Genomic DNA, 16,153 nt, shown 5'->3' with positions numbered 1-16,153 from the left:
CTTTAATTAGAAGGACATTGGCTATTCAAAATTTATTTATTTATCCACTATGGTAAATGATGAAGTTACCAGTCATCAGGATCGAGATCACCAGGGGAGAATGGGTTCAAGAACCAAATGTTCTATGTACTGGTGTGCTTTCATATGCACTTTGGTTGGTTAGTTACAGCATGTGCCTTCCTTGTTTGTTTTTTTTTTTTTTCTCTTGAACATTTAAGGGTTTACTTCCTCCATCTGCATACAGAGCACACACTCTGTGTTATTTTGCCTGTATCATTTGCTCCTTTGCATGCTGTCTTTGTTTACTGTGTATGAATATTCCAAGAGCTCACACTTGGGGAATCTCCACAGTATAGTAATACTCATTATGATAGTGTGGAACCAGAGGTGTGAAGATCTGTCCCTGTGGCTTGCATACATGCTACCCATTTTTTGATAAAGTTTTGGTACCCTAATTAAAGCAGTTCTTTGAAGTAAATGCTGTCGAAATTATATGCCACGACTTCTAAGGCTAAATTTTGGAGTGATGGTAATCATCTTGGATCCATAGGCAATATATGTTTATTTCTGCTTCATGAAATCTCTCCAAACCTCTGTCGTTGGCTAGGGTTGAAAAGATAGGAAATTGATGTTTTGGACATCACAAAAACCCAAACCCACAAAAAAAACCTCCAACAGGGGGATGTGCTTTAGCTTTGTCACAGAAGGCACTGCCGCTAGAATCTGGACTATGCTCTTCATTACCAAACCAGGTAGCACTTGTCCACGAAGTCCGAGTCAGCCCTGGGTCTGAGCGTGTCTGTCTCTTGTCCTGCTTGTCCGCCCTTATTCACGATACATCAAGAGCTCAAAGTATCATTCATGTTTTTAAGACGGCAAGAGAGTTTAGCGTGATTTTAAAATATTGCCTTTGCACGCTTGGGCGCTTGAGGATTTCGGGAGGAACTGAGAGCTTTGTGCCCTCGGGGCGTGATCCCCGCCATCCTCTTCTTTCCCTGGGCTCCGGTGTCGGGCGGGGGGGAGAGGACGGGCAGAGGCGCCGGGGTATCTCCGCACGGAGCCACCAGCGCGGCTGGTTCGGGAGGGCGGCCAGCGCCGGCTCGACCCCCGTCCCCGCCCGCACGCCCACCCCGCGCCGGGGAAGGGTGTTCCCGGGGCGGGCGAAGGGCGGGAAGGGGGACGGCTTATCGAGGGGGAAAATCGGCGGCTGCGGGCGCAGAGCTCGCTGGCGTTCGGCGCCGGCGGCTGGGGCAGCCGGTCCGCCCGTGGCCATGGGGCTGCAGCCCCGGCGCGCCGCGGGGCCCTGCCCGCCCCCCGCGGGGAGAGGCGCCGCCCTGCCCGGGGTCCGCTCCGCTCCGCCCTGGGCCCGCAGCGACGAGCCGGAGGGGACTCCGGGCCGCCCCGCCGCGCCGCCGCCGCTGCTGCCGGCCATCCTGCCCGCCCCCTCCGCTTCCCCCGCCGCCGCCCGGCCGCAGCACAAGAAGCCGCCGGCCGCCGCCTCGGCCCCCAAGAAGGCGGCGCCTCGGCCCGCGGAGGAGAAGGCGGCGAGGAAGGCGCGGGGGGCGCCGCCGGAGCGGCCGGGGCCCCTCTCCAGCTCCTGGCCCTGCTCGTCCCTGCAGCGGCCGCCGCCGCGGAGAGCCCCGGCCGAGCGGGCGGCGCGGCCCCAGCCCCAGCCCACCCCGCCGCCGCCGCGGGGCCGCCCGGGGCCGCCGGGGCCGGGCAGCCGCTCCTGCGAGAGCCTCGGCGGGGAGGCGGCGGGGCGCTTCTCGCTGAGCCTGCCCCCCGAGGCCATCCGGGTGCTGCAGCGCCGCAGCCTGGAGCGGCAGCGGGGCCAGCCCGCGCCCTCCCCCGCCGGCAGAGCCGCCCCCGCCCGCCGCGCCGACCTGCGCGCCCTGCTCAAGGTCTCGCTGCTCAACGACCGGCACCGCTACGACGACGAGGAGTACGAGGAGGAGGAGGCGGCGGGCGCGGCGGACGAGGGGCTGGTGCGGAAATGCACCGAGTGGCTGCGCGGCGTGGAGAGCGCGGCCGGGCGCGAACACCTCGAGCAGCGGCTGGAGACCGTGCCGCACCTGGGAACCCTCTGAGCCCCGCCGGGACCGGGCAGAGAGCCCCTGGACCGGAGCCCATCCCCGGAGCCCATCCCCGGGGCGATGGACAAAGAACGGCGCCCGGCCGTGGCCCGGTGCTGGAGGGAGCGCTCCGGCTGTGCGTGTCCCGCCTCCGCCCTCGCGGGCTTTTTTTAAAGATTTCTGGCTACTTTATAAAATGTGCGTAATGGTTTTGTATATTTGTACATAAAAGTTCATTTTTATTTATTCGAATAAAGGACTCTTGTGTTGCGGTAGCCTCGGCGCCTCGGTGGCTTCGCGTCGGGCTGTCCCGGTGTCCACGGGGTAAGGACTCGGGGTGGTCACTGTGCCGAGAGCCTGGGTTCGCTCCGGGGAAAACACAGAGCCGTGGGTTCGGCGAGGCGGGGGCGAGCCCGTCCTGCTGGGCACAGATGGCAGCGGTGCCGGCGGGGAGCATCCTCCTCCTCCTCCTCCCGGGGAGACGGCGGCAGGAGGATGGGGCGGTGCGGGGGGCTGGGGTTGCTCCGGTACCCTGGGCAGGAGAGGAGCGGCTGGGTCTGTGCATGGACTTGGCCATTTCATCCCCTCCCAGGCAGTAATGTAGATACATCCCAGCTTTGGAGCTGCTCCCCGTGTACGAGGTGGAATGGGAGGGAGGGAGCACAGAGGCAGCATCCTTTGTCAGCATCCCCGGCCTCCCACCCCCGGGGCTCCCTGCAGCCCTCCCGCTCCGGGCTGTGGCCGTGCCCGGTGCCTTTCCGAGCTCTGTGTGCTGGGAGAGGCGAGGAGGCGGCTGGAGAGGCCAAACGTACAGAAATCACCGGCGGAAAGAGAAGGGTAAAGCTTACAGTGTCTCGGCCACCTACTGTTGCTCTTGTATTGTTGTTATCCAGCTTCCCAGAAAAACAGCCAGACCTGAGCGTTTACTGTGATTCTATAAGTATTTTACAATTGAATGCTTAAACATAGTCAGTTGAATTTATATAGCGGAGTAAAACAAAGTTTAGTACCACAAATTGGGTATTATAAATTTCACCGAGGCGTCAGTTGTTTACACCGAATGGTGTCTGTGCTGACTTCCATTAAATGGTGTGAGATAAGCCTTTGCTGCATTTTGTTTTGCTCCATGTCTGTTCAAGTGCCTTTTTCTAATTTTTTTTCACCTGAAACTTAAGGAATGACTGGGGAGATGGTTTGAGAAAATATTTATTTATTAAATGCATTAATACTGCCATTGAAAAAAAATTAGTGAACCAATATAAGGCAATTGTGAAATAGCTATGTTCAAGAGCCAGAGACAAAAGAATGAAGCATGAAAATTTATGAAGACTAATTGTATTTCATTTAAGCAAATGTAGAGTCATTTGCAGGGATAGCTATGAAACACATGCATTTTCATATTATTTTAGCTGAGTTTGCATGTAGTACTGTCTTATTACCAGTTTTCATAAACATCTTCAAGTAAATCTGCCTCAACAATTGCAAATTTCCTGACAAATTTAATATATGCTGGACTGATGACAGAACCACTTTTTGATGTTGTTTTTCCCTCTTCTTCCAATGATGGAAATGCTAGGAGTTGAGCTGTTAGCTGTTTTCCTTTTGTTCCACTTTTGGGAATGTGAGTTTATAAATGAGCATCCTCAGCCCCTAATGTTGTTCCTTAAACTGCTCCATGGTTTCATATTAACTACAATCACTATCTCCAGTTGCAATGAAATGTGATTCATTCATTAAGGGCTGAAGCATGTTAAACCTTACTTGTAAAGCTGAAAGCTGCTTTGTTCAGAGTCTGAAGTGTGGCAAAAAAAAAAAAAAAATCAATAAATTTGAATGCATAGCTGCAGCAAATGCAGTATGAACTGGGGGCAAGAGGGGCTGGAATTGAAGGGCTGCCAACTCTGAAAAAGAAAGAACCTGCTCCTAGAATGAAGAATTTGTGAACTTGGGAATTGCCTGGATAGATTTATTTATTTATTTATTTCCCCTAATTTATTTATTTATTTATTCCCGAATTTATTTGAACAAGGCTGATCATGCAGCTAAGATCTTTTATGTTAGGTAAGTCATTGTGCATGGTAACTCAAAGCAAGCCTGAGATGAGCTCATCTCAAAATGAGGTTATGCAGTCCTGATTTTAGGTTGGATGCTAAGAGCCACTGGACTCTCTGGAGTCCTATTACTAACATCTGCTTAGAATAGTATCTCCTTTATTAAATGGTAACATCAAGATTCATTGTTTTCAGTATTGCCACCTTTCTGCTCTCTTTGAATGAGAAATTATGCCCTTTAGTGTTCTGAATATTTTCAGCTGAAATGCCCAGAAATCTTACAAGCGGTACTAGAATAGACAGAGAAAGTTAATTCCTACAAACCAGCAGTAACTTCTGTTCCTTTTGCATGTTGCTTACCTCTTGGTACTTTTTCAGTTTAGAAGAAGATTCTTGGATTCCAGTATCTAGAAACTGTATCTAAGCATAATAAAACTGCTTATTTTTCATTAATATATGTTAAAATAGATAATTGAGCTTAGTAGCAGGTTCCACAAGACAAAAATGCTGTTGGAAATTCAGAAAGTGAAACCCTCAAAATAAGTAATTGCATTGTCTTAGTGCAAGATGTCTACTGCTAAGGTCCCTTATTTAATTGTATGTCAGTAGACATCATGTAACAAACTAATCACTCTTCCTTTCCTTGATGAGAGGGCAAAAGCCTTATGAAATGTTGAGAACCAAAACTTCCTATTCCACTGATCCCCAGTCATCCTGAGCCTTCCTCAGTCTCACACATGTGGGTTCAGGACAGGTTGTGGTTGGCATGACTGGAAAGTTCAAGTGGGATGCTGTGAAACAGCATCTTTTCTGTCCTTCTGCTGCACTGTGCTCAGTCAAGGTGAGAGAGCTTTCCCTGGACAGATAAAGACACTGCCAGCTTCCTCCAGTTCTCAGCCTGTGGAGCTGCACCCCAGTGTAAGTACTCTGTAAGTAAGAACCCTGCTGGTTCTGTACTGGTGAACAGATCAGGTGTCTTCAGGAACATTTCAGGTGGCATAGATCTGATTTTGCCATAAGAACCAGCAAGCAGCCTGGAAGTCATACATTTACATTTTACAGTATATTAGCCATCTTCAATTGCCTCAGCCTAAGCCTCCCACTCATAACCCTTTTAGCTGTTGAGAGTTAGGAGCAGCTGGTGCTGTGAATGCTTAAAATAATCAATAATTCCTTTGGGGTAGATAGCTTCTTCCTCCAAACATATCAGCATGATTTACAGTGGAAAAACACCCCAAAGGAGCACATATTCTGGGTATTTTTTTTAAGGTAACTAATAAATAGTGCTGCCTTCCTGCTGTTCCTGAGCAAGGCTGAGAGGCCAGACACAGGTGAAGCCCATGTTTCTCTAACCAAACAACCTCAGCCCTGTGCATTGCTGAGTTTGCTCTTGGGTTCTAGCCCTACTCTTGGCTTTCTCACTCCACTGACACAGTACCATTTTTTTTATTTCAGAGCTGAAGGGGGGAGCATGCTGTTGCCCAGCTTTTATTTTCTTTTGTGATCTTCCTCACCAGAATGCTTGTAAAAAGCCTTGACAAACAGTATTCCCTGAGCTGTTGTCAAACATCACCATCTCACACCCTTCCCAGCTGTGCCTAAGGGATCTGACACACAACTAGGTGAGGGCATCAGTTTGGGGGCTGCTGTCCTGAGAGGACCAGTGGGGTAGCATCTGTCTTGACCACAACTGTCCTTTTGGTTGGGAGGACTCTTTTTTTGGTTTTGTGGGTGGTTTTTGTGAGGTAGAGGCACATTCTGTTTTCTCTCTTAAGAAAAGCCTCTTCCCATGGGTGGTTTGTGAAGAGAGGAAGAGATTTTTGAGAAGGTCTTGCTTTTGCACTTCCTGGAAGAGTAATCAGCGTTTTGCAATGACCAGGTGTGGCAATGTGTGAGCTTCCAGCTGACACTGCTGCAAGGAAGGCAGCCCAAAGCAGTGCCAAGTCACTGCCATAACCAAAGTTACTGCACTTCACACCTTGGCCTTCAAGAAAGATGTGAATGTTTCTTCTCCCTTCCCAGGGAGGAAAACCTCCAGCAACAGTCTCTGGAAATAGTGCTGGTAATTTTTTAATTCACAGGTGCTCTTGCTTCTGAGAGCATGAGCCTCACTGAATGAATGCCTGCAGCTGATGGGCCCTAGTCTGGATCTCAGCCAGCTGCAGGACCAAGCCAGCAAATGGATGTGCTATGAGTTAGGACCCACTTCCAGAGAAAGAAGCTGGTTCCCAGTGATAACAGTAAGTTGAGTATAAAGATGATGCAATGAGGTCTTTTAGTCCCTTTTAATTTTATTAAAAGAGCTGTTACAGGTTATATTTGAAGGACATTATTTTAGAGGATTTTTTTTCCCTTCTTTCCAAAATATAATGAGGGATTGAGAGTTCTGGAATGGCTTAAAGATTTCTTGGCTTGTTTTTTATTTTTTTTATAAAATGGAAAAAAAAATGCAGTCTGTGTTTTGCAGTCAGCTGTCCTGGTTTCGGTTGAGATAGAGTCATTTTCTTCTCAGTACAGCACTGTGTTTTGATTCAGCATGAGAATAACATTGATAACACACTGAAAGCTTTTTTTTTTTTTTTTTTTTTTTGCTAAGTTGTGTTCATGCTAAGAACTTTTTTTTGTGTCATGCTCTGCCAGTGAGGAGATACAGAAAAGGAAAATGGGAAAGGAACATTGCTGGGACAGGTGACCTGAACTGGCCAAAAGAATGTTTCCATACCCTAAAACATCATGCCCAGTAATTAAACTAGAGGAGTTATCTGGAGGAAGAGTTGATCTGGGTTTGAGGATGGAATCTGGCATCGGTCAGTGGGTATGAGCAATTGCACTGTGCATCACTTGTTTGGTTATCATTATTACCTTTTTTTTTTTTTTTTTTTTTTAATAACTCTACCTATATCAACCTACAAATTCTACAGTTGATTGTCGTCCCCACTGCACTGGTGGGGGCAGAGAGGGTGATGTGGTGATTAATTGCCAGCTGGAGGACAGTGACAATAGGTCATTCTTATTGTGAGGGCTCACATTTTGGGTGGAAATGTTAGGTGTGATAAAAACTCTAAGAATTATTTCCAAACCCCAAATTAGTTTTGCTTGCTGGTTAAATGACCTGTTGAGTGATGGTCAGCTGGGATGTTCAGCTCTCAGCACTCTGACTAAAAGGAATGTAATGCTTCCATCATTTTTCCTGTTGCCATCACAGTTCAAAGCTGAGTTTTGAATGAAAAGGAAAAAAAAGTTCCTAATTAAACATAAAAAACAAATTAGCACTGAATCTGTTGCCTTCTTATCAATTAGCACAGGAGAGGTTAAACTGTAGTAAATTCTGGTATTCCAAATTTATTTTTTTTTAACACCCGCCAGCATGGTCCCAACAGGCGGGCAGGTGCGTCACACAGTGAGGGGCTGGGAAATGAATCACAGCTCTTGCTTTGCCAGGGACTTTTCAGAACAGCAAAACCCAAGTGGGAACAGCACTAAGCGACCGAACTTCAAATGCTTTCAATTAAAGCTAACAGAGGCTGTTTAGGACTGGGACAGAAATAGACACAAATAAAAGCAAAATTCTGCAGAAAAGGTGCGTGAAGCACCTGAGAGCAATTGTCAAGGGAAAAGCTGGTGGGCAGGGGGGTCCTGGGGCAAGGCTGTGCTGCTCCCCTGGGAGGGAAAATCCCAGCCCGGCAAACAGGTGACAGTCCTCAGCAAGAACCTGTGCCTTTCATTCTCTCTCTGGGGTTTTGTATTTTTGTGAGTAGCTTTTGTTCGTTTTAACACAATCCATGTAGTAATTAGCTGTGTGCTCTGAAAGCATTTTATTAGCTTGGTGCCCAGTAGGTGAAGATACGTGAGGATATTTTGTACTGCTTGCTGTATTCAACCATGTGGCCTATGGAAAATGGAGATTTTTTTAAATTCAGAATGGTTACTGAGTTTCTTTACTTTTGAGGAGCATGTCCAGCCATTTTAATAGATGCTCATATAATACAGTCCTCTCTGTGTTTTTCTCCTGCAGCAGCCACTATTGTAACTTCTCATGTAGTTCCTGAGAGTGAGCTAAACCTCTTTCCCCTTCTCATGCTCATCCCTCAAGTGCAAAGTTTCAAAGCAAACAGAAAAAGAGCCAACAATTAAATAAATGTTCTTGTGAGGCTGTTTGTCACTGGGATTTATTCTTTTACCACCATGTGAAGTGCTGAACAGATCTGGAGAGTGAATTTAAAGCCTCTAACCAAGTGGTCTGTCTTACACATCCACGTGCCTTCCCCATATCAGTTTGTAGTGCCTGAAATCTCTTCTTGGGACAGGCACAAACACTCTGCACAACCATCCCTGAACAGGAGTGCTGATGCCCTGGTGTATTTGTAAGTATTTGTTATGAGGATATTTAGTACTGCTCATGTATTCAACCATGTGGCCTATGGAAAATGGAGTGTTTTCAATTCACAGTGGTCACTGAGCTTCTTTAGCTTTGAGGAAAATGTGTGTAGATTTCACTCAGGTCATTTTAGGGTAGAAGAAAATTGGCTTGGCAATTGTATGTGAAGGATAATGCATAAGATGTCATTAGCCAGCAATTCCTTTAAATTACAACTACATGGAAAGCATTAATCTATTGTTTTCAATCTCATAGGTTCTTATTTTTTTTCCCAGTGAGGCTACAAAAAGGCTCTGTCAAAATGGGAAATAACCTGATCCAGATACTCTTAATGATCACCATTATATCTTTAATTTAAACTGGCAAAATTGCAGGGTGCAATTAATGTGAAACAGAAAATATTGAATTTGTATTGATGCTTACAATGCCTTTTGGACTGATTTTTGGTTCTTGACACGTTGGGAAAATTTACTATGCAAGGTATGTTATTCACATGCCTATTGGTAACTTTGTTATGGATCATACTGACAGTTTACTGTTGGGGTGTCTTCTTTTTTCTTTTTTCTGGAGTTCTTATGGAGTTTGTGCTGCTATATTGCTTCTCTCAGATGTCTGAGATAAAAATCTTGCAATTTGTGGATTACTTGGAATATGCAGGTTATGCTTAAGAGTTTAATGAAATTTCTGAAAGAGTAAACCAATGGCCTATAGACCTAAATATGGTAATCAGAAATCTCAACCTCCACTGGCAAGATATTTTAAAAATGCTGAAACCCAGAGGAACATGCACTAAGAATGTGTAGCTGTCAAAACTGTAGATTGGGACAAAGACGAAAGAAAAATGGGTTGTCTAGGGCAGTACTGAACATAGATTACAAAAAGTTATCTGCCAAATGATGCTTTCACTGGAATGAGAAACTGGAGTGTATCATGTTAGAAATCCTAAACATACATTTCTTGAGTTTGAAGAGCTGATTTTTTTTAGGGGAAAATTGTTCCATTATTATTTTTTTTCTTTTTCTTTTTGATGAATCTGAAAAGAAATTTGAGGGGAAATAGCTGCATCTCTAACCTCTGGTGGATGAATACAGATTTTAAGCAGAACAAAAGGAGCTCAGCAAACTAGTTGCAGCCACCCTGTGGCACCACTGGCTGATCCCCAGCTGTGGTAAAGCTCCTGCCTTGGCTCAGCTGCCTGAGCTGCTTGACATGCCTCCTTCCCAAACCACCACACCCGTGAGCTGGAAACCTTTCCTCACCCGCTTTTCTTTGACTGAAACAACCAGGGAGAGCTTACACAAGGGGTGGAGTCAAGGGATGCAAATGAGATGTTTTGCTCTAAACCTTGAGGGGAGTTAGAGCCGAGGGCTTAAACCATTGCTGGTTAGAAACAAATGAATAGAGATGAGGTGGTGTTAGTAGTTGTGCAGGAGCCTCTTTCTGACACCTCTCAGATGGGGCCGCATGAAAAATGGGATTTCATTGCAGCTGACACAGACAAATGTGTCTACATTGACTGGTTTAGTTGTTTTCAGGGGAAACAGCCAGTTGGGTGAGTGATCCTTGCTCTCACTGTTGCCTGGGTTCAGCTAAAGAGCAAAGGGGTTCACCTTTGCTTGACAAGCAAGCAGAGTGGGTCACTAAGGCTTCTTGTTTTCTGTTTTTTCAAGAAAAGAAATCACTTTGTTTACAAGAACATGTCTGAAGGTCTTTGGTGTTTATATCTCATTCATAGATCTGTAATTTATCCCCAGTAAATATAACAACAAAGTTAATAAAATAACCTCTGTTTTGATTCTCTGAATGGTTCGCCATTCTTTGTGGCTGTTTTGTTTAAAAATGAAGGAGGGGAGGGGGGAAGTGAGCATATTCTAGGTACAAAGGGAGAAGATAAAAGCATCAGTCTGTTTCTGTACCTCCTATGTAATATTGCCATAGTAACGAGGAGCTGACTGTGGCTGTTCATCACTGAATGCTGAGGTAAAGCAGACACTCTTCTTATTCAAAGGAATATTAATAAAATACAGATTCTTAGGGTGTCAATAAAGAATCAGGAAAAAATTATCTGCCTTACATAGCATGCTCTGAAAGCTAATAATCAAGTGCCACTTTGAAAGAAGACAGGGCAATTAAGGCATTTAGCAAACATCTATAGTGCCGTAAATCAGAGTGTTTTATCTTCCACACAAAGCCATGCTGAGATGTGATCTGCAGTCACAGATGATATATTTTGACATGAAATGTGCATGAGATGAGCAAGTCTTTCTTTTCTTCTGCCTAATACATTTCTGGCATGGCAGTTGGCTGTGGCTATTGCCAAATATTTGTACTGCAGCATTGACTGGCCATGCTCTAATCCAGATTAAAGTATAAGTAGGCAAAGTATTTTATGTATTTATAACTGTGTGATGTCTCTTGGATGCTGGTGCTGTTTTTTAACCATTAAGCCACTTCAAGAGAGAATTAAATCTGTTCCAGGTGTGTGCATTAAAAATAGCTGTATTTTTGAAATTTCAGTGGAAAGAGGAATAGTTTAATTGCTCTTAAGAAAAATTTGGAAAGGATAAAAATGTGCACTGATTTCAGTGCACAATTGCTAACGTAATTTATTGTTACTATTGTAACACTATTGTGGGTTTTACAGCAAGAATTTTACATTTAAGTTGTTGCATTTCTGTGTCCAATAGCAGCCTTTTTTTCTAAGTCTTCTGTATTTGATAGATTAAACAAGATGTTTTACTCTGTGCACACTCTCAAAGGTCTTATTAAATTGAAAGTTGCAGGTTCTGGCTTTCTTTTCTGAAGGCTTTTTCAGTCTGAAGTGTGTGTAAAATGAGGGCTTGAAGCGTGGAGCAAAACCTTGTGAGCAGCCACGTCTGCCTTCTGGGACCAGGAGGTCAGAAGTGGCAGCAGGAACAGATTTTCCTATACCACCAGTGTTCTCTGTCATCCTCTAATGCCTCTGGTCAGAGTTCCAACAAGGACAAGAGCTCGAGGCAACAGCTCTGGGGAAAGTGATCTGTGCTCAGATGCCTGGGAAAATGATACAGATTCAGGTCAGAGCCAGGCTGAAGGGATGGAAAGACTCAGCTAAGAGGAGCAATATAGCTGGAAGCTGTCACTGTTGGAGCTTGCAGAAGAGGAGACAGAGCTGAGAATGCTGGCAAATCCCTGTTAATTCCCAAAGAAAATGGATGTGCCAACTCTTCCCATGATTGACTCAGGTGGCAGGTGCTACTCAGGTACTTCCACAGACAGAGTCCCTTTTTTATTCACTCAGCTCTGTACTGTCAGGAGGAAGGCTGGCATTCACTTTTCCCTCTTTGAAAAAAGCACCCGAGAATGTCACACACGCACACCGTGGTTGTGGGGCCAATCACACTGAAGTTAGGTATGGAGTAGTTCATCCATCCCCCTTTATTTATATGCTCATACAGTCTTTTTAAATGGGATTTCAACATCACTTACTGCTCAGGATTTGTTCTTCCTTGTGCAGCCTGGTCATATTTCTAGAAGTTTGTTGTGCTGTACTGTGATGGGTTTTACAGCAACTCCCTGCAGCGGCCACTGGAAAATGCCAGAACCTGCCTAATTATGCAGCCCATTGGGCTGCACGTTGACATGTTCTGGTTGATGTTGGCCGTGTTGCCTGGTAAAAGGCTGGCAAACCCAAGCTTTCACCTCCTGAGCATACTAATGGGGTCGGTCTTGTGTTTCATCTGCCAGGGAGCCTCTGTGTGGGAAGGGAGCAAATACAAATCATATAACTTGGTCTCTTTCCACAGTTTGAACGGTTGCCTGAATGGTATTTTTATTGCTTGGCCATGGGTAGTAAACACTTTTTTATTTTTTCTGTGAAACTGTGTCCTATCTGACTAGTGGAACTCCAGTTTCAAAAACGGCTCTTAGAGTTTCAAGGACAGCTTTGTGTGTGTGGGAAACTGTGTGTTCATGAGGAGATAGGAAACAAGGATTTGGAAGAGGGAAAATTTGTTTGTGGATTACTGTTTCTTGACAGACTACTGTAGTTAAAAGAAAAAGCTGATGCGTTTAGGAACAAAAGAAGTGCAGGATCCCTCTCTACCTGGTTCATATCCTTGTCTCAGGGAAGAGTTATTGCATTGTGGGCATCCTCTTTGCCTTGTCTAATAGGAGAAGTTAAAAATTCTCCCTCAGTGTCACCAAAAGCCTGGTTATGTTGCTCTCCTGGAAGGTGGGGGGATGTGGGTGTGAACTCCTCCATACAGAGGGCATGAGTGCAGTGACCACTACTTGCATGCTACACGAAGTTTGCCACTTTGTAGGAGAGTATTCACCATCAGAGAGATGACAGTGAAATGTTTCTGTTTGTAAAAGAGCCCAGCTTTTATAGATAGTAACAGATTCATAGCTAATTCACTACAAAAAAAGTTGAATGCAACATCTGAGTGCAGATTTGAGAAACATTTTTCTTGGATATTTGTTTGTTACTTTAGGAGTTTTTAAATTATTTCCTCCCCATCTCTGCAGCCAGGGTATGAAAAAAGTCAGTGCTCCTGTGAGAGAGGGCAGATCTTCAGCCCTTAAGGCCCAGGCTCTCTTAGATTTTGGTTTCTGGCTTGGACTTGTGAGTGCTGTTTCGTGAGCTGAATACCTCAGCAGGATGGGGCAGTGCCAAGTGTTGCCTCACTGCAACTATATCCCTCCTCTGGCTGCTGTGGATTCAGGCCCTTGTCTTAATTTATATGTGTTGTGATGCAGGTGCTTTTGCACAACAAAAACCTTTTTGTGTGGGGGAAAAAGATAAAGTACTGAGGTTGGGACTGTAATGTGTGCTCTCTGTGTGTCTTTGTTTGAATTCTTTAGAAAAAGTAGACACTGCATAATCTAACAGAAGGATGAAGCAATGTTGACACAAGGAAGTGTGTGTTCAACACAGATCTTGTGTACCAGCCAGCAATTAATCCAGCAAGTGAATGACCAGTTGAGACCATTAGCACACAAACAGGCAGATTTGAGCTTGGATTTAGTAGTACATTTACAGTGACTTCTCAGCAGTTGTGTTCACTTGGAGTAAGATTTGGGTCACACATAAATGAAACACGGGTAAGCCAACATGGATCCTTGTGGGTCCCTTCCAACTCAGCATATTCTGTAATTCTGTGATATGTCTTTGATTATTCATCTGCTAAATACTTTTTCTGCTTTTCCTTGCGTACATGCCAGGATGCTGCACATGTAACTCACTCTTGTGTGAGGCCAGCCTTGTACTACTTATGTCATTTCCTCTTCTTTCAACAACCACCTGTCAACTTATTCCTTTCCTTTCTCAAGGTTGAATTACCCTTGACAGGTGCTGCGGGAGATGGAAAGTCATGGTACAAGATGTACTACATGCAAAGTCTTAAGCTTTGCAAGTGGAGAGTTGCATGATCTTAAAAGGCGTCTTAGAATGTCTTGTATCAGAAAGTTTTCTCATGGTAGTTTAATGACTTCTTTGTTTCTTTCTGCACTTTTGTTGTGCTGTATTCAAGCCCATTTGAGGTTGGATCAGAAATAAATTTCAGATCTGTGTTGGTAGGGAAGAGGTGAACAGCCATCGACCCACAACAGTGCCTCTTCACCTTGGCTTATCTGTATATCTGTTCTGTGTGTTCACTGTAGACAGAGCTATGAGCTCAGCTCCAGAGAGGAATTGTCTCAGGATCATGCTGCTGGGGAGCTCTCTGAGGAAAAAGGCAAATGGGATGTCACCAGGGAGCTACTGCAAGATGGAGCGGGGGAGGGGGAGATGGAAAAATGAGGTTGATGTGAAGAGGAATAGACAGGAGCTTAGGGACATGGCAACACAACAACATACCTCAGTCTGTGGCATGGTTCCATTTCTCTCTTATAAATCTTGCACTGCAGACACAATTCTCAGTAGCATCATCTTGCCTCTAGAGAACATGAGCACCTGCACCATCTGTCAGCCTCGTCCTCTCCGAGGCAGGAGATCCCTGGGCTGTTCACTGGTACCTCGGGATTACATTCATCTGAAACCACAGCATAATCTGTGCCCTCTCCCCCTGCTGCTTTTGACAGAACTCTGCTCACGATCCTTCAAAGGTTGGATTTGAAAATGAGAACTGGCATGGATGGAATTACCGCTGCTGATTTTAAGTTTCTCTATTTAGCCCTCTCACTTACAGAACACTGTCAGTGCCATAAGGTGGTGTTGCTGTGGCTCTTTACCCCAGGAAATGTTGCTGCCTTATACTTGCAGGGTGAGGGCTGTGAAGTGGGTGCCAAGGCTGCCTTCCACTCTTCCCCACACAGCCAGTACCTGCAGGCCTTCCTGCAGGGTGGGAACCACCAGGATTATGCACGTTTGCTCGTGTCCTTGGTAGCAAAGGATTACTTGCAATGAAAGCAGGATTCTTCCCCCTGTGAGCAGTGTGTCTCCTGAGCAGTGCTTTGGTGTTTAACCAGCGAGATGTGTTTTGCAAATATGCTGGAGGAGGAAGTAGTGGCACTTTATGCTGAGGTTTTTGTGTTTTGTTTTTGTTGTTTTCTTTTAACAAAACGGAGATTCTTTTTATATGTCAGTCATTTTTATTAGACTGTGGTTTTGCTTGTTGTCACATCTGCTTCATTTTGCTGCTTATTAGATAAACATTAGATATTCACTGACTTTCAAAATCAATCACTGGCATTCTTGAGATTTCATAGCAACAAATTGTACTACAGAGAGCAAGAAGCGATGTTGTGCAGGAATAATGTCACTAATGCCAGGTATTCCTGTGAGATGGCAGCTATTTTCTTTGCAGTTGTCAGTCTCCTGCAAACAAGAAAGATGTGATCAGACTTCATCTCAAATAGCACTTGGTAGGGGTGACTGAATGTGCATGTTAACTGTTCTGTGTTGCCTTTTGACCTCTGGTGAGAGAGCTTGTGCCAACTCAGAAGCTTTGCCACAAAAGCTATGGCTTCTATGATTTGGATTGAGAGGATGCTTTCTGTATGGTGTATTTCTTGGAATGGCATTTAGAAACTTGGTGAGCTCAGAAAGGTATCAGGCTTAGTCAGAGTTGGATGCTGTGCCTTTGATAGAATAAACCAAAAAAGCCCAACATGCCACACATAGAATATGCTAAACAACAAAAGATTTTTCTGTGTCTGGTACATGAATGCTTTAGTTCCTCAAGCCAGATCTGAGGTCACAGGTGAGTGCAGGACAAAGAGCTGATCTGTTTTATGCTCCTACTTGCCTGGAATACTTGCCATTTCCTAAAGCTTAGAGAGGGTCTGACAGATACTCTCTTCTGTCAGGTAGTACAGCTCTTCCAGAGTAGTCTGATTTTAGTGAGATATGAATGAAACATTTTTTTAAACTTTGTGAGTTTTTTTGTCCATGCTCATAAGAATTGCTTTGATTCTTTGATATCCCAATAAAATCCTGTGTGTTTTTAAATGTGTGACAGACACTCAACCAATTGACATAGTTTACTTTTTTGTATCAGAACTTTGAGCAAGTCTTGCATACCTGTGAGCCACCAGAGCTGCTGTTCTGCCACGGGCCATCCCCCCAGACCTCCAGCTGTTTTCCATGACCTGCAGGTCGTGAGTTACAGCTACTTACCTGGTATGGATGTCCCTGATACACTAATTGCATCACACGTGGAACAAGAAAC

The 16,153-nt window shown here is 45.1% G+C and overlaps 1 protein-coding gene across 1 annotated transcript; it reads left to right on the top strand.

Annotated features, from left to right (window-relative positions):
• Positions 1 to 1,229: 1,229 nt before the first annotated feature.
• Positions 1,230 to 2,087, top strand: PRR18 (proline rich 18; the record flags this gene model as incomplete). The annotated part of the gene is made up of 1 exon (XM_083858105.1): positions 1,230 to 2,087. The coding sequence occupies exon 1, from the start codon at positions 1,272 to 1,274 to the stop codon at positions 2,085 to 2,087; it is 816 nt and encodes a 271-aa protein (XP_083714231.1). The 5' UTR covers positions 1,230 to 1,271.
• Positions 2,088 to 16,153: the final 14,066 nt, after the last annotated feature.

Source organism: Zosterops lateralis (assembly GCF_965231275.1).
Source record: "Zosterops lateralis genome assembly, chromosome: 3".
NCBI lineage: Eukaryota > Metazoa > Chordata > Aves > Passeriformes > Zosteropidae > Zosterops > Zosterops lateralis.
Note: the sequence above shows the minus strand (reverse complement) of the source record. Positions and strands in the feature narration are given on the sequence as shown.